At 33.0% G+C, this 18,797-nt stretch overlaps 2 protein-coding genes across 3 annotated transcripts in view; one reads left to right on the top strand and one right to left on the bottom strand.

Annotated features, from left to right (window-relative positions):
* Window positions 1-9,783, top strand: part of LOC124532354 — a 46,657-nt gene extending 36,874 nt beyond the window's left edge. The window contains exons 8-14 of one of the 2 annotated variants that reach the window (XM_047107242.1): window positions 460-585; window positions 1,280-1,429; window positions 3,109-3,304; window positions 4,961-5,094; window positions 5,836-5,965; window positions 6,733-6,823; window positions 8,495-9,783. In XM_047107242.1, the coding sequence (XP_046963198.1) occupies window positions 460-585; window positions 1,280-1,429; window positions 3,109-3,304; window positions 4,961-5,094; window positions 5,836-5,965; window positions 6,733-6,823; window positions 8,495-8,624 (957 nt within the window). In that variant the 3' untranslated portion in view covers window positions 8,625-9,783. Of the gene's footprint in view, window positions 1-459; window positions 586-1,279; window positions 1,430-3,108; window positions 3,305-4,960; window positions 5,095-5,586; window positions 5,770-5,835; window positions 5,966-6,732; window positions 6,824-8,494 lie in introns of those variants that run through there. The other variant, XM_047107241.1, reaches the window with a different exon arrangement.
* On the bottom strand, window positions 9,709-11,994 carry LOC124532355 (PCI domain-containing protein 2). Its single transcript, XM_047107243.1, has 3 exons — window positions 11,636-11,994; window positions 11,211-11,373; window positions 9,709-10,720 (listed from the first exon to the last, which is right to left on the bottom strand). Exons 1-3 carry the CDS (start codon window positions 11,843-11,845, stop codon window positions 9,915-9,917), a joined length of 1,179 nt encoding a protein of 392 aa, XP_046963199.1. The 5' UTR covers window positions 11,846-11,994; the 3' UTR covers window positions 9,709-9,914.
* Window positions 11,995-18,797: the final 6,803 nt, after the last annotated feature.

Raw genomic sequence — 18,797 nt, 5'->3', positions numbered from 1 at the left:
AATCAACAGCACTGTGATAAGACAGAGTTTTCTAGTGATTAAATTAGAGTTGGTGGATTAGCTAGAAGTGGTAGTATGCTCTGAAACACATGTTTATTTGAATGCGCTTATCTTAGGAATTATTATTAGTCAGATTTGATGGTTCACTGTTTTCCTCACTCGGATAGAACATTGTGATAGAAAATTCAACACGATCGGACAGGAGCAGGATTAATTAATGGCTTGACGCGCTTTTCGAGGGACGTGTAAACAAAACGTCCAAACGTCGTACAGTGAGCATATCTCAACGAAAAAATGCAATAATAATTTAAAACCGGGTTTCGAACCCACGAGTTTGGGGTAAACTAGTATAGAATGTACAAACTACAAAGGAAGCATTAGAAAAGTATAATGAAATAAATGAGTCTCAAATATATTTAGTGAGTGAATTTCGTGAGTTTTATGCCGTGTACCAATCAGATGGACCACTACTCTGCGTACGCGGGCGTGCAGTACTCGCCTCTGGACATGGCCGAGTATGTATTCTGGACCGGAGACGAGCGCGGCGTGACGACGGCTATCGAGGAGTTCCTACAAGAAGGAATGGTTCGTGTTCAACTATGTTTATAATGACACTACTTTGCAACGATTTACTTTTTATTTAATCGAATTAATTAAGTATTCAAGTCATATTAAAGCAAAGTATAAAATTAAATATAATTTATTTTCGATATATTAATCAAAATTGTATATCACCAACTTCACAAACACAACACAACCACATATACACCAAAATTTAAGAAGATTATTAAGATTAAATTTAAAAATAAATATTATTGTTCATTAAAAGAGCACTTTTTAGAAAAAAACGCCTAGAGTTTGGCTCGGGTTCCATCACAGGACATTAATTATTGTAAAGAACAGCATTGTTAATCTACTTGCATTTAAAAAGGCCAACTATGCGAGTTTCTTGCCGTTTCTTCTCGCTAGAAGTTGCTTTCCGAAACGGTGGTAGATTTTATTTATCGATGATTCAAATGCTTCATTGTGAAGTTTACTTGAATAAAATTCACTTGATTTGATTTGATTACCAATGTAAGCATTTAATTCATATATAATACTTACAATAGTGGTATTAGGGTTTTTTTTTGTAAGTTATATACATAGCCAGCCAGAGCCAGTGTAACTACAGGCACAAGGGACGTAACAAATCAGCTGCTATCTATCTACCTAAGGAATAATTATTTCTTCCAGCGTCTATATTACAAATAAAAAGTTTAATGTTGAAAGTTATTATTAGATGACAAAGGAAGAGGCCATAGCGTTCCTGCAGGAGATCAAGTTCAACATCGATTATCTTCGCGCTCACTACACGCAGAACATAAAGGCGGCCGAGGAGAGCGCGCAACAAGAGAAACTCAGAAACTTTATCATGGAACAAAACGCTAAGGTACATCATTACTTACTATAAAACAAAGTCGCTCTCTCTGTCCCTACATCCCTATCTATGCATAAATCTTTGAAACTACGCAACGGATTTTGATGCTGTTTTTTTTAATACATAGAATGATTCGAGAGAAACGTTTTTGTATATAATACATGGACAATATAGTAAAGAAATACTGATAATTTTAGAAGTTTGTAATGTGATGTCACAAATTATTATATTTAGTGTCAGTATTGCACCTAGGTCGCTAGTGACATGAAATAAATTTAACGTTTAAAATAGGTATAAAATAATTTTACCGTTTCCTTGTTCTAAAACTTCATTTTATTTATCTAATTCCGCGTCAAATTTGTTTTATTGTTACGTGACCAGCTCCCGATGAGAAAACATCAAAAAGTTATCGTGTAGTTTTCAATTGTTTCTTGTTATATGCGTTGAGCCTGACCTAGTTGTGAGATAAGTGGTATTCCTCGCAATATTTCAATTCTAACGCAGCCGACCAGTGACCCGAAATAATAGGTATCCGGCTACATGTACCGCGTGACTTTGGAGACTGATGTGACGTTAATAATTTGAGAACACATTATTTCGCTATTGATTAGTCTAGTATATAACTTAATTATAACAGTTCGTTGAATCTCATAATTCTGTAGAAAATATCATTAATAAGAAGTACATATTCTTTATGTTCCTTTATTATTACATATGTAAGTATACAAGCTAAACACGCGGCTTTAATCATACGAAATTTATAAAACTTCATAGCACACGAAACTACACCTCCAATTTACTCCCTCGAGTGGTGAACTTAAAAAATAGTAGCCTAGTAGGTTTTATTATAATTCAAATACGTTCATGATTCAATTCTAAATTTTAATAATAGGTGCTTACGTGATAAGCGATGTACGGCATAACTTAGATGTAGCATCGGTAAAATTTGTAAAACCGATCACATCCGAATTAAGGACATTATCTCAAATAAGTATTTCTTATGTGAATATGATCTTGACGCAAACGTAATAGCTTGTTATATCATATTCGTCAATTTGACACGTCGATTATCATGCACTTGCTTTCTCTGACGCGAGAATCTATAGCGACGAATAGCGTCGAATAATGCGATAGGGAACTATTTCAATTGGTTCTATAAATCGGCAGTGATCGGTTTTATTGAATTTGCTGATGCTACATCTAAGTTGTGTCGTACTATATGTCTATAAGAATGTATGTATATTTATATAATGTATTGCTGATAATTGTGGTCTGCCCGCCCGCTTTGCTGGGCACAAAAAATAGAGAAAAGATTCAACGGAAGCCTTTAACCTTTAACCGTACTCATATACAGACAATTATGCTTCGATTGGTTTGTCTCGTACAGATATATTAAGGAGTTTTGCCCGTGATTGAAGTATTCATTGTGTAATGTAGATATAACATATATTTTTAGGTAACATAAGGATCAAATTCGTTATAATTCAGGCTTCAGCAAAGAGGATGAATATTATAGGTCTGTGTTTGAATGAAAATTTAAAGGATGCTGTCGTGTTGTACGAAACATAGGCATCATGCAAGTTCACAAATGTTGTAATATGAGTTAAGACTAAAATCAATGAAATCTTTACAGTCAATTGCATGTGAGTTGGCAGTTAGTTGTAAATTTAAATGGCATATAATATCCTCAGGAGTACCAATACCATCAGGTGCCACCCCAGTCGTTTCCGTTCGGTGGGAGCCCAGATATTATCCGGTCGATATCAGGCAAGACGTGGGACTTGAGTAACAACCTCGGCGTAATACCTTCACTGCCGGTCACCAGCGACCTGCGCCCCGAGCCCGTGAAGCGCACTTACGATCCTGTACTCCAAACCAATGTTATAAGTAAGTTTCATTTAATTTTTCGCTCTTTATGTATAAACTGACGACCTCTGTGGCCGAGTAGTATGTACACCGTTTTTTTTTTTGGGTACGCCACTCCGAGGTCCCGGGTTCGATTACCGGCCGAGTCGATGTAGAAAATTCATTAGTTTTCTATGTTGTCTTGGGCATGGCTGTTTGTGGTACCGTCGTTACTTCTGATTTTCCATAGCACAAATGATTTAGCTACTTACAATGGGATCAGAGTAATGGATGTGATGTTGTCCAATATTTATTTAATAAACTATTATAAATTCATGCGACGCCCTTTATTTAAGTAAGACGACCTTAACAAATATTCATCAATAGCGGGTATCACCCACCAGCACTGGCCTTCAGTAGTGAAATAATAGTATTCTTTTTTTTTTAATTCAATATTCATAATCTTATTATATAACAAATTATCTACATAATTTGTACCATAATCTTCTTAAAGAATGTTTTTTTGATACATTGTAACATTATTGTACACTTTTTTACTAATAAAGCATATAAACTTTCCTCCTTTTATATGACGAATTTTTGTAATTTCAAAATTTACGAATTTCCATGCACACTTTCATTTCCAATTGAACTTCTTTGTAAAATGAATTTATAAAAAAAACTTTAAGTAATTAATAGAAGCCTAAAACCGAATTTCATATTTATAATAAGTAGGTACCTACCATTTATTTCAAATTTACACATAAGCCATCCCATTCCAACGACATCGACAATCCTTTGGAGACTAATTGTGAAAAAATATTGTTCACCTACGTTTCATTAGGATTGCAAAATACCGTTAGACCCATCAGTTTAACTAGGTAACGTACAGTCTTTATTTTAATTAAAGTCAGTTAAAGTTTTATTAAGTAGAATTTATCATGAAAAATATTTTTTAGACATTCGAACGTGTCCAAATATTGTTAAGAACTTTTTCTTAATCGATATTCATACATCGATATTATAACAAAGTTACAAGATGAAACTTATATTGTGAAAACTTTTTCAATTTTCGTTTTTTGTTTCTCCGGTAAACTCGTGTCTTGTACTTTACGCAATCTGTGACAGGTTTTGATCCTATCAGAACTTCCCAGAATTCATAATATAATGATATAATCATTACTTTATCAATTGGGTTATATTCCATCGTATTCTTATTTTGTAAATAAAAAAAATCACGAACAACAATTAAACGAACCACGCTTAGATAAATGCATGGTTCCTCTGTGTGGTACAGAACTTTCTCTGTAAAATTGAAAGTTTAACAAATTTGAAATATTGTTGATATATTTATTTCGAATGATATTTATTTTTTTGCGTTTTAAAAACTATACGAACTACCTTAAAAAAATCAATTACGATTATTCATACTTTTGTAAAACTTAGAAAGAACACAATATATTTCATTTACCTAAAGTTCATATTTTCGCTTTTTTTTTGTTTTTTAATTCTTTATACAGAATTGTTGCCAAAAATCTCAAGACCAAGGAAAATTAACAGCATGTTTTAGTATCGGTTACGTTACTACACTACGGTCATGTTTTATATATTCATAAGCACTAGTTTATCGTAGTCGTATGGTTGAAAGTATTATTTTATATTAAATAATATAAATCATCGTATGTATTTCGACTTAAGGCACGTCTGACTACGATCGTGAGAACCCAGTCATCAGCGAAGAGGAGTACGAGGAAATGATGGACAAGCTGCGAGCGGCCGACACCTTGTACACGGAGTATACTTTGGAGGAGATCATATACCAGCTGGCTAAGGTGCGTTCAAGTACAAGAAACATGTCAATATCGAAGTATGATACCATTAATAATAATTAATAAATGTATCTTGTCTTGCTCCGACATATCGAAATTACTTTTCATTGTTGGAGTAAATGATAAAATTTTCAAAACAAAGACCCGCTTAGTTTCTTTCGTCGGTTCTTCTCAGGTAGGGTATTTTCTTTTCCGAACCGATGGTAGAGTTGCGATGGCCCAAGCAATCATGACTCCTAACAAATTACTTTGTGTTCTAATCCGGGCAGCAATACTATATGGGCAATGAAACATAGTCTTACCGATAGGAATCCCTGCATGAATAGTCCTCGTTTGCTATCGTTTTGTAACGGAAGCCCTTTTTTAAGTATTGACACTCGAGTGCGATTAGAAACAGCGGAATTGGGCGAGTAAGGGGTAAGCTTAGGGTGTCGCGTATCGATGAGAAGGTGAATGGTCGATGCGTGTGAGTGAGCGTGTGTGTGTGCGCCGCAGATGATGTTCTCGCAGTCGCTGGGGCGTAGTAAATGGGCAATGAAGCGTAGTCTAACCGATAGGAATCCCTGCACGGCTAATCCTCGTTTGCTATCGTTTTGTAACGGAAGCCCTTTTTTAAGTATTGTCACTCGAGTGCGAATAGGAACAGAGCGGAGTTGAGCCAGTAAGGGGTAAGTTTAGCGTGGGTGTCGCGTATCGATGAGAAGGTCGAGGGTGTGTGAGTGAGCGTGTGTGTGTGCGCCGCAGATGATGTTCTCGCAGTCGCTGGGGCGCGAGGCGGCGTCGGCGCGCGCGGCCACGCAGCGCTTCATGGCCTTCCTGGAGCTGGAAGCGCAACGCGGACAGCTGTCGCGCACCATACAGAAGAAAGTGCTCGGTGAGTCCACCGCCGATTAGATACTCGATAAGTTTCTCTTGTACGGGATGTGTTTGAGACAGTGGCGTAGCTAGGTGAGGAAGGGCCCTGGTGCATAGAAAAAAAAATTGGGCCCTCACCCCCTCTTTAACTAATAATTACCCTTTAAAATTATAGATATCAAATAAGAAATCTTGTGCGCAGGGTCGTGATTTTCTAGCTACAGAAGCTTAAGGTTTAGCTTAGCGGGCCCCCTGCACTCCGGGGCCCTGGTGCACTGCACCTCCTGGCCCTACGATAGCTACGCCACTGGTTTGAGAAATAATTTCAAAAACAAATTTATAATACATTGGAAATAGCTAAAAATACCTGTTAGGATTTAGGTTGGTTCATTATTCACGTGTTACTTTTGGGTACTTATATATTTATGACCAAATAATATTAATGTAATATGCTGTTTTTTTTTTTTTCAATTTTCTTTTAACTTAACGTTTATTTGCACAACGTTTAATTGCTTCTTTCTCATTTCGTTTTCACACGTTATTTTTAACTATTTATTCTTTTGTTTACTTAAAAGTCCCACTTAACATAGTAGTTCCTGGTTTTCCTCCAAATACTACTGAAAAATGTTACAATACATCCCGACTAAGCTAGACTAGGCAGTCGCCACCACCCTGTAGGCAAAACGTGTCAGCACAAAAAACTGAATGATATTTAAATGATTGTTATATAAATTAAATGAAAGTGAAAAATAACTTAATCATTTGTGGTAATCATTAATATTCCAGACGTGATGATGGCGGCATTGACAGATACAATCAACGATCACCCTGAACTCCTACAGGCGCGGGATGGACTTGGATTGTCTCCTTCTAACCGGTAACATAAACGATGAATATTTAATCAAAAGTAAAATTAATGTAACGATACTTCAATGAAATAATCGACTACGTCGAAAATTGTATGTTTTTTTCACTATATATAGTTGACAAAGTGTTAACGACTTGCTACCGTAGATAAATTTTGTTATAGTCAATCTAATTTTATAGGTTAAATCTGGATTATATTTAGGTAATTAAAATCCTGGCTTCATTAACGTATGACAAGGTCCTCGACGGCCGTAATTAGTAAATAATAGGTTGGGGAAAAAGTTTCTTCGTATTTTATATGAAAATTCAAAAGTTTTTTTTACAGTTTATTTACATTTGACTAAAGTATGTAGGTGCCATTTTGTTCCATAACTTTTTGCCATCTTGTTGGTAGTGACATGATCCCATTGCTGTAAAAATTTTGGGGCTTCTGATCGAAAAACTGCGACAAGTGGTTTTGGCAGTCCTCTCGTGATGTTAATCTGACACTGCCTAAGGAATTCTGCAGAGACCGAAACAGATGAAAATCTGAAGGTGCAAGGTCAGGACTATACGGCGGATGCATTAATACCTCCCAGCCAAACTCTCGTAATTTTTGTTGAGTGGCTAAAGATGTGTTAAGTCTAGCGTTGTCACGGTGAAAAACCACACCCCTTCTGTTGATCAATTCTGGCCGCTTTCTCTCAATTTCTTGCTTCAATCTCATCAATTGTTCGCAATACAGTTCTGAATCGATGGTCCTGCCGGGCGGTAACAGCTCATAATGAATGATGCCCTTCCAATCCCACCATGCACACAGCATTACCTTGTTGCGAGTTATTCCGGGTTTTGCCACAGTTTGTGAAGCTTGACCGGCCTTTGACCACGATCTTTTTCGCACATTCTTGTCGTATGTGATCCACTTTTCATCACCAGTTATCAGTTTCTTCAAAAATGGTTCGGTCTCATTACGTCGTAATAAAGAATCACAAATGAGTACACGGTTCATTAGGTTTCTTTCAGTGAGTTCATGAGGCACCCATATATCGAGCTTTTTTGTGTACCCAGCTTTATTCAAATGAGTCAAAACCGTTTTGTGGTCAATTGCCAGTTCTTCAGCTACATCGTAACTACTAATATGCCGATCTTGCTCCACTTTTTCAAAAATGCCATCAATTTTGTCCGTAACAGGGCGACCAGAGCGAGATGCATCTTTGATATCAAAATTTCCGGCTTGAAAACGCTTAAACCAAACTTGCGCTACTCTCACAGATACTGCATTATGTCCATAAACATCACAAATTTTTTTCGCGGCTTGAGTTGCATTTTTAACTTTTTTATAGTAAAATTTTAAAATTTATCGAATTTCTTCTTTAGATTCACTCATTTTAACAACAACAAAAACAAATGAAAATCACACAAATTCATAATTTGAATTTGGAAGTGCCTTCTTTAAAATTAAAACTTTTTAATGATACAAAAACCAGCCAGATACAAATGGTATAGCCAAAGAGATTTTATTACAAGTTCATACATACTATATGCGAAAAGACTTTTTCCCCAACCTAATACATTCATTTATTGTCACTTTCAGTTACCTAAATTTTGATATCACTTGCTTTTTGGTGTAGCTGGTTGATTAATAGGAATGATCGTCTTTTCTCCAAAAGAGGTTCATGCATGGTGAATTATCTTCTTACAGAATAATGCATCAGTTTTTGGAGACGAGTGCACCGGAACCGAGCGTGTCCCGAGCGATCCTGGCAGCTTACAAGGACGAACTATTAAAAGGACCGCCCCTGCATAAATTCTCCTTTGCCGAGCGAAACTAAATCAAACGTATAACTTCGCATTTCAAGTCTCCTGCCATTTGATTTGATCTCTATTTTAGTTTTGCTACAATTTCCTTAGGAAATGTATACATTACATAATGCCAAAATGTAGTACGTAAGATTCATTTGAGCTTTTGAATGGTTAAAATACTATAAAAAAATATAGCCGATTATTATTAGCGTAAGAAATAATAAATATTGCTTGTGACAAACTTGTCATACTTAATATTACTTATTTATATGTAATAAGGTACCTGATGAGAAAAAAGTCGGTTTCGTTTTACATCTATTGATTTAATGTAATCAGTATTCGAGATACATTCTCATATTCATTTTTAAAGATTAGTAGACATTTATTACTTTAGTAGATGAAATATAATTATAATCTACATACATAATTACTAAAATTTTAGAGCATTTTATAAGAATCGGTAAAAAAAAGAGAAATAAGATATTTACAGATAAGCAATTTTATAACTGGGTACTTACCCCTTGAAAAATCGATTATCTATGTAAATGAAACTCACATCACTAACTGTAACAAAAACAATTATTTGTCGAAACATCATTGTCTTTTCTTTTTGTTAACCAAAGTGGCTTATCCGTAAGTATCTTTAAAGGATAAATGTTAACATAAGTTATTTATATTAGATTACTTATAAATTAAATATTATAAAAATAAACATTGTAATATTTACTCAGAAACTCGTAATACATATTTTTCTACTTCATCATTGGACATTATGGTGTGTTTTATGAATATTGGTATTAAATTTTCCACCTGCATTGAATATTTAATATATCTTGTTTTAAAGAGAGTATTACTTAAAACAGTTGCAAGTGCATATCAGAAGTAATGCTACAGACATATCATTGCTCCGTTGACCTTATTTGCTGTTTTCTATTTGAACAATATCACAAAGCACATCACAATGTTTGTTTCTATCTTAACATTCTTATCTATTTAATAATAGTAATAACTTGAAAAATCTATATCTACAATTAATAAGACTTAGAGAAATCTATTAGAAACTAAAATATATTGCAAGACTTAATTCAGCATTGTTAGGATTGATGCTAAGGAATCGGCGTAAAATTTATTATATTTATATTATTCTTTGAAATATATTATAAATTTAATAAAAAAGTTTTAATGTCATTGATGTTTCATTTACAAAACCACTTTCAATTAAAAGTATTGCAGATAGGTATCGGGAATGGGTTCTTAAGAACAAACATCTTATTAAGAATGTTTAAAAAATTCATTTAACATTTATTCAATACAAATAATTACAAAGTCGATAACGGCGGGAATGCGTTTTGCTTACTAACGACTACTTTTTTGTGTTGATATGACATATAACCTTTGATTTTGCCGAGGAAGATCAAATTGGCGACAATGCATAGTGTTTCATCAGAGTCCACATCCTCTTGCCCACTTATTTGTAATGCCGCTTGGAAACTGGCTATTTCGATTTGGTGTGTGTTTTCAGCCAAAAATACTTTTCTGAACAGATTCCTGTATGCAATTATTTTCAATTTCTCAACAATCAAGTAAATACCAGCACTGATGAAGAAATTTTCATGCATCTCCATTATTCTATCTATGCCTCTCAAGTCACCATTCTTAACAACTGACGTCAAATCCCAGAACTGTAGGAGATCGTATTTCTGAAGCAGACCCCTTGTTGGCATGTAGCCTAATAACATTTTAACTGGTATTAGGTATGTTAAAATAAGTCTTTTATTCTTATGACTTTTTCTATGACATTTTTGGAAAGCAAAAGATAAGTATTCATCTGCCATTCTGTAGTCAGAATCAAACATTGCTTTGCGCCCTACAAAGTATCTATATGTAATTTGTTGAGCCAATGGAAACTGGTACCAGAGCGGTGAAGAGTCAATGGCTCTTATGAGTGGTTTACACAAATGCAATTTATTAATGCGGAAATAAACTTTAAGAAGTTGATTAACGAGATATAACATGCCGAGTCGTTTTGTATCATCATCTGATGTTCTGTTGTCAGCTGCACAGACTCTGAAACAGGATAGCAAGCTCTCAGCAGCTTTTTCCAAAATCTTGCCATTGCTTTGAGCTAAAATAGAAAAAAAATTTTAATTATCAACATGTTTTCCATGATAAGATACTACAAGTGTCTTGTCAAGTAATTGTAAATTTTAATATTTTTATTTTCTAACATATCTCATAATTTACAAATCCATCATTCATGTGACAACTACAAAAACCAATCTTTCATGGGTTAAATACTTGACAGACAGGGCTGGATGGCATTGGTAACAATCCATAAGACATTTTAAAGAAAAACATAAAATTAATGCATCTTGTTGTGTACTTTTCTGACATTAGTTTGAGGAATTAGTCTGATACAGTTTATTCGTTTTGGATTTTCAGCTACCTCTCCCTTGTAGTTGTAGTAACAATGACTCACTCTTCCTTTAAATGGTCATATAAAAAGACTAAATATTGTTGAGCAATAGAACATATGAGTGGGTTATATGACATTTAATGGGTTCCCACAAAGTCTTAGCATCAAGAAACTACTAGATAAATTAAATAGAATTTACCTGTCTCAGCCTTTTGGGCAACCAGTCTTAAATCCAAGCAGACAGTGTACATTAGAGGAAGACACCAGTTTTGTTCCTTTTGATTTTGCAGAATTTTTACAATAGTTACAACACACTGACTTTGATGACTGTAAGCTTCTAAGAATTCCTTTTCACAGATGGCCTAGAAAAATAATTGATTTGATAAATACATTTTTTATGCCACAGTCACAGTCACACATTCGCCACAGTAGCGAATTTTTTAAATAAAAAAAAAAAAACTAGTTTTTTGTTAATCTATATTTTAATAAGATAAAATATTTATTAGATCTTAACATTTGCCCATATTTGGGGTGTGTATCTTATTTAAGAAATATATTAGTTAAACTAGTTATTTATAGACATTATATTATATTAAAATACATATTTAGATGAATTATTTATACCTTGACACATAATAAATGGCAGATAATAAGCTCATCGAGGGGTGCTACGCAGTTGCCTTCCACCATGGTAGCAATATCACTGGACCGAAGATTCCTATTAACAACATGTGCATCCCTGAGGGACAGAAGACGCGCAAGCTCGTAGCCTTCTCCAAGTCTAAACATTCTCTCCACCGTCTGAATATACTGGCTAAGAGTGCCGGTTGCCATTGTAGTTCTTTTTGCTCTGTATAGGAAGTAATTTTCAGCATCAGGCGACTCCAGCTTTAAAGACTAAAAATCTACAATAATATCCCTGTAATAATAATTCTTTACGACTTGTCAATTCAATGCTTTTATTATGAACCTAAAATTGTTACATACAATTCAATTCAATTCTTGGTTTAATGGGTTACATACAAGTTAGTACTATTAAATTGACATGTGACAGTGACAATTGAAAAAATCAATATTACTAGAGATTTTGGCTATAGATTAAAAATAGTTGACTTTTTATTTAGGCTTCAGAGAAAATAGAAACAATGCATGGCAAAACAATTGGACACAGAGGCTTCGTATTTAATTAAAGGTATTAAAAATGTAATATGTATTTATGGCGTACAAGCCTAACACGTGAATTTCAAATAAATTGTTAAAATAAATATGAAACTTTGATGCATGCTATTTGTGCTTGTAACAGAAAGGATGGTCAATAAAATGATAAAAGTGTAATAAGTAGTATTTGAGCTAGTCCAAATTTTCTCCTCAAGTAAAAAGGAAGCCTTTCTCAAAGTATCACCGAAAATGAGTCACATTGTAGTTCATTTTCGGTGTTTTTTCTTAAAAGCGAAAGATATTTCCACAGAGAGGTTGTATGAGGCAGAAAATGCTTTAGATTTTCAAGTAGGAAAAGTTAGTTAATTATAAATGACGCCATTTATAATATAGGTATGGGATAAAGATTGAAAATAAATAAATTATATCTGTACGTTACAACAGTTAAAACAAATTTGCTTAGGCTGTTTTAAATAAAGTATTTTAATAATAATAAATTTATAATATAAGTTAATAAATTACTACCAAAATTTTCGCGGCAAGAAGAATAAGTTGCATGATATTCAGTTAGAGACTTACAAAAATAACTTTGATATAATAATAGCAACGGAAACCTGGTTAGATGATTCTATTCACGACAAGGAGCTTTTTACTACTGACTACACAATATACAGAAGAGATCGGTGTACAACTGCACTGTCTGGTAAAAATGGTGGAGGAGTTCTTATAGCTGTGTCAAATAAAATACCGTCTAAAGTTCTAAACGAATCAAGCACTTTGAAAGTATTTTCGAGGACTTGTGGGTGTCAGTGAAAGTAAAAGGAAATGGTTTGACAAAGGAAATGTCCTTTATCAATAACACAAAATACAATGGTATTTTGTGTGTTGTACTTGCCACCACCCGTAATCTGTAAAGCTGTCGATCTTCTTTTAAATAATATAAGTACTGTAATGGAATCGAACTCTTTAGATATAATAATTTTAGGAGATTTTAATCTAGGATTTATCGATTGGAATTTTTCTCAAAATGACTATCACTTAATACCGTTAAACTGTAACACTAATCTGGGTGTTTCTTTAGTTAATTTTATGTCTTTAAATAACTTACTACAATTTAACAATATAAGTAATAATAATAATAGAATATTAGATTTAGTTCTCAGCAATTGTTCAAACATATCACTTAAAAAATCGTCTAATATACTGAGTAAACTCGATCCTCACCATCCTGCACTAGATATTCATGTTCTATTTCACTTAAAACTAATCTCTTTGCCACATATAATTACAAAAAGGCAGATTACTTCATTGTGAATTATAATTATACCAAGTAAACTGGCAGTCGGAATTTAAGTCGGATAAGGGGGATGTCAATATCATGGTTTCCATTTTTTCACACACTTCGATCTATTATTATAGATTCAACTGTGCCAAAATGTATTAAAAGAAATATAATATATCCCTTATGGTTTTCACGAGCCTTAATCAAAATTATAAGTGAGAAAGAGAAAATAAGATATAGATTTAAAAAGTATAACAATCCTAGAGACTCAATTGAATTGGACATTTTAAATGATCGTGTAGATAGAGTCATGAAATCTTGTTATTCTCGTTACATAAGTGGCGTTGAAACTGCAGTAAAATCCAATCCAATCAGTTTTTTTCATATATAAAAACTATGCGAGTTGATTGATGATAATAATAATACATCTAATACCGGTGATGGTGTATGTAGTTTTTTTGCAAATAGGTTTTCATCTATTTTCAACCGACTTCAAAAAGGAGGAGGTTATCAATTCGTCTGTATTTTTTTTTTTTATGTTTGTTACCTCATAGCTTTTTGCTGGGTGGACCGATTTTGATAATTCTTTTTTTATTATAAAGGATATACTTTAAGGGTAGTTTGGTGAAAGTTTGGTAAGATTCTGAGCATAGGATCCATGACAAATTAAGGGAACGGGAGGGAACGGAACAATTCTGAGGAGCACGTTAGCAATACTCGGTCGAATCTTTTATTTATGGGTTACTTGGATATTTGAATCACCTTCCGGAACGTGGGTATTGTCATGTCATTGTCATAGTCGAATATTATAATCAACTAGCGACCCGCCCCGACTTCTCACGGGTGCAATACTGATACTAAATATACTAAAGAATTTGTTTATTTACGACATCACATTGCAAACTTCTAAAATTGTCAGTGTTTCTTTACTATATTGTTCATTTATTATATACACAAAACTTCCCCTTGAATTACACTATATATTAAAATAAACCGCATCAAAATCCGTTGCGTAGTTTTAAAGATATAGGGACAGAGAAATCGACTTTGTTTTATACTATGTATTGACGGAACTCTTAAACGGCTTACAGTTAGGGTGCGATTTGGGGCAGAATTTCTTACTGTCTTTAATCAAATTTTGTGTATATGATGTGATGTCATATGATGTACGACATATAATAGCTCTTTTGCAAAGTTTTTTACTGAGGTCGATTACAGCTCTTTCGAGGGTGGTACCTTGTAGTTTATGCCGCATGACGTATGAAAGCCGCATTTTCGTAAGTCTATTTTTGCTTTATTCGAAATTTTCTTTTGAAATTGTCCCCGAAGTAGTTTCTGATTCATATAAACGGCACGCTTAATCTATCCATATTAAGAAAAAAATGTTAGTCTACATCGGCTTCACTTAAAATCAAGAAATAAATAAAATTTTAACAAAAAGAAAAACCGACTTCAAACAAAACACTATTTTAAAACAAATAAAAATGCACTAAAAAGTAATAAAAATAATTGCATATTTAACATATTTTTGAGTAAAATGAAATGAAAAATATTAGACTACTTAAAAGTCGATTCACGATTATATAATGTAGTTATAATTATTGCTAGATTTGGAGTGTTTTGTTTGAAGTCGGTTTTTCTTTTTGTTAAAATTTTATTTATCACAAAATCAACAGGCAATACCGTGCACTCACCTTCTTTGCTCAATAAAGATGATATTTTTCCTCAATTTTTAATGGGTTCTATTCATGTTGCAGAACGTACATTATCAAAGATCCTAAAATCTATTGACGCAAGCAAAGGAGCGGGTCCGGATGGCATACCCCCATACGTCATATAACAAGTATATAAATATCTAACCTTACCATTAAAACTAATTTTAATATAAACAACAAGGGATATATCAATCCCTAATTACTGGTACTTTTCTACCGAATGGAAAGAGGCGCATGTAGTACCAATTTATAAGAAAAGGGATAGGAATTTAGTCAGTAATTATCACCCAATTTCCATTTTATTCAATATAATTTTTCAAAAATATTTGAACAAGTTATCTGCGACAAGTTCACCGTCGCACACACACACGTCACACCATAAATAAAATAGCAAATAAACAACATGGATTCTGTAGGAAGAGGTCGACATTAAGCAACCTTGTTAGTTATGTTTCAGAACTCTGTAAATATGTAGATGATGGGACACAAGTAGACGCTATATATACAGACTTTAGTAACGCATTCGATAGTGTAGATCACATTATTTTAAAATCGAAATTACAAAGTTATAGTATTCATGGCATTCTGTTATAATGGTTTGAGTCTTATCTTAATAATAGAGTGCAAAAAGTAATTGTCAATGGTTTTAGCTCTAGTCCATTTGTAGCCAGTTCAGGTGTACCGCAGGGTTCCCATCTCGGTCCTATTCTATTTCTAATATTCATAAATTATATTACAGATAAAATTTTGCATAGCAAGTGTTTAATGTTTACTGATGACTTGAAAATATATAAGCAAATATTAAGTGTTGATGATGTTAAAATACTCCAAAGTGATTCAGACGCTGTAAATAGTTGGTGTAAAGATAATAAAATGATTTTAAATGTATCCATATAAAATTTATCAAGAAAATAAATCCTATTTCTTCCATCTATTTAATAAATGGTGTATCTTTAACCGAAGTTTCCAAAGTCCGAGATTTGGAGTTGTTATGTGTGTATATGATAATAAACTAACGTTTAATAAACATATAAATAGTATCTCTGAGAAATCCTGGAAAATGCTCGGTTTCGTAAAACGCCATTGTAAACAGTTTAAAAATACTCAAACTATTTTAACAGTTTATAAATTTTTAATACGGAGTCTTCTTGAATATTCTACCCCAGATTGGAATCCCAGTTACAAAGTAAACGTCAATAGATTGGAAAAAATACAGCGCATATTTTGTCGTTTTCTAGCGTTTAAACATAGGAATTGTCGATATCGTGCTAGCTATGAATTAATATGCCTATCCCGCTATAAATTGGATCTTTAGATGCACCGGATATATTGTCAGAAGTTTGCCTATCTGTGCCGCGTACTAGCCCCCGTTTCCCTATTTCCAAACCATTTTCAATGAGAAGAGTTAGAATAAATGTTGGCAAACATTCACCTATAAACCGTATAGTAAATACCTACAATGAAATTGGTCATACAAATGATGTTGACATCTTCCACGATACATTACCTAATTTAAAAAAAAAAAGTATTTCTGTTATTTAGTCTTAGTCTAATTTAAATTTTATCTTATTTAGTTTTTTAAATTAAATTGTATGTTTTTTTATATTTTCTTAAGTTTATTTTAGTGTGATTAGTTAGCTGTAATTTTCTTTAGAATTTGTGTTTAATTTATGTTTGTTTTCATTTTTGTCAAAATATTGTCTCACATTTTTTTTTAAATTTGATATTCTTATTGAAGCAAGTGTCGTACACGCTTTCAATGGTATCAAAATCAAAGTATACTTTATTCAAGTGGGCTTTTCCAAGCACTTTTGAATCGTCATTTAACAATTAAGTGAAGCTACCACCGGTTCGGAAAATAGATTCTACCGAGAAGAACCGGCAAGAAACTCAGTAGTTACTCTGTTTCAACATTTAAAAAAATACAGTCATGTTAGTTAATTTTTAAGTTAATACAATTATTAAATTAATATATCCTGCCTGGAAGTCAACAGGTATTAATTCCAAGCTTTTTTATAATCTACAAAATCTTGTATCGAATAATACGCCTTTTTCACCAATGTACTTTTTATGAACGATTTGAATTTACGAGACGGCAAAGTTAAAAATGTCTGTGGAATTTTATTATAGAAATGGATACCTTGCCCCAAGAAAGATTTATTGACTTTGCGGAGTCGGAAACTTGGCGTTATAAGCTTATCCTTAGTTCTAGTGCATATACAATGATTATCACTGATTTTATCAAAGTTATCAATGTTACTGTGAATATACATGATATTGTTGTAAATATATTGCGACGCAACAATGAGTATTCCTACTCTGTTAAAAACATCCCGAAGAGAGTCTCTAGTTCCGGGATTATAAATAAACCGAATTGTTCTCTTTTGTAAAATAAAGACAGATTCAATGTCTGCAGCGTTACCCCAAAGTAATATGCCATATGACATAATACTGTGAAAATAACCAAAATAGACTAAACGAGCGGTATTAACATCAGTTAGTTGTCTAACTTTTCTAACCGCGTATGCTGCGGAGCTGAGTCTCCCTGTTAGGGACGACAAATGGGGACTCCACTGAAGTCTGGAATCCAATTCTATTCCCAAGAACACCGTAGTATCGGCTACATCAAGCGGGCCACCGCTTAATGATATATTATAATTTTGCTTTCTAACATTGGGTAGGGTAAAAACTACACATTTTGTTTTTTGAGTATTCAAAACCAAATTATTTACATTAAACTAATCTTGTATCTGTGATAAGGCACCGTTCACATCGTCATAGTCAGTTTTTTTCCTGTCAACCTTAAAAATCAGTGAAATATCGTTAGCAAACAATACTATATCACAAATACCCTTAAGCACAGAATAAGTCTGATGTTCTTTTATTAACTACTATTTTATTGTGTGTATGCCGATGGTGTGTCTTTTAAATAAATAAATAAAATACAGACATTTCATAATCATCTTCATCTCAGACAGGTATTTAGGTAGACTGCATTTACAAATTTTATTAACGCTTAGTATAGATATAGATAAGTCTAATCACTTTATTTTATTATGTATACTTAAATAAAATGAGGAGGATCATTCATGAGAACTTATTTCGATGATTAGTATTCTAGTTTCAATACAGATTGCAATAAGTATGTTAATGTTTCCATTTCACATTTTTTTTATATTAGTAGGTAAGGTATATTTTGGTCCTATAATTTTTCTATTTTTTACAAACGACACCATGAACTACATAAATTAAATTGAGTTTGATATTTCCTGATGATTTAGATTAATATTTGCCGCAGTATTATTGATTGTTAGTAATCTAACTTCTTTCACATTGTTGTTCATATTAAAATTAATGTAAGATTATTGTGTTTACTGTCTTTTTTTATATATATGTATTTAAAACCCTGAAGTGGTGTATAACTCTGGACAATAACTTGTTTCCCTTTTTTTAAATATGCTGATGGTGTTTTGAAAATCTATAAATTGTTTTAATTCATATTTGTATACGTTTAAGTATTTAATGTTTTTAATCCAGAAATGTATTAATACTATTCCAGTATCCAGACCTAAACCACAGACTATTCAAATGTGGAATTTAATTGTTATAATGTCAGTTCAACATATGTCAA

Source organism: Vanessa cardui, chromosome 9 (genome assembly GCF_905220365.1).
Source record: "Vanessa cardui chromosome 9, ilVanCard2.1, whole genome shotgun sequence".
Taxonomy (NCBI): Eukaryota; Metazoa; Arthropoda; class Insecta; order Lepidoptera; family Nymphalidae; genus Vanessa; species Vanessa cardui.
The sequence above is the reverse complement of the archived record's forward strand: the minus strand, read 5'-3'. Positions and strand labels throughout refer to the sequence as shown.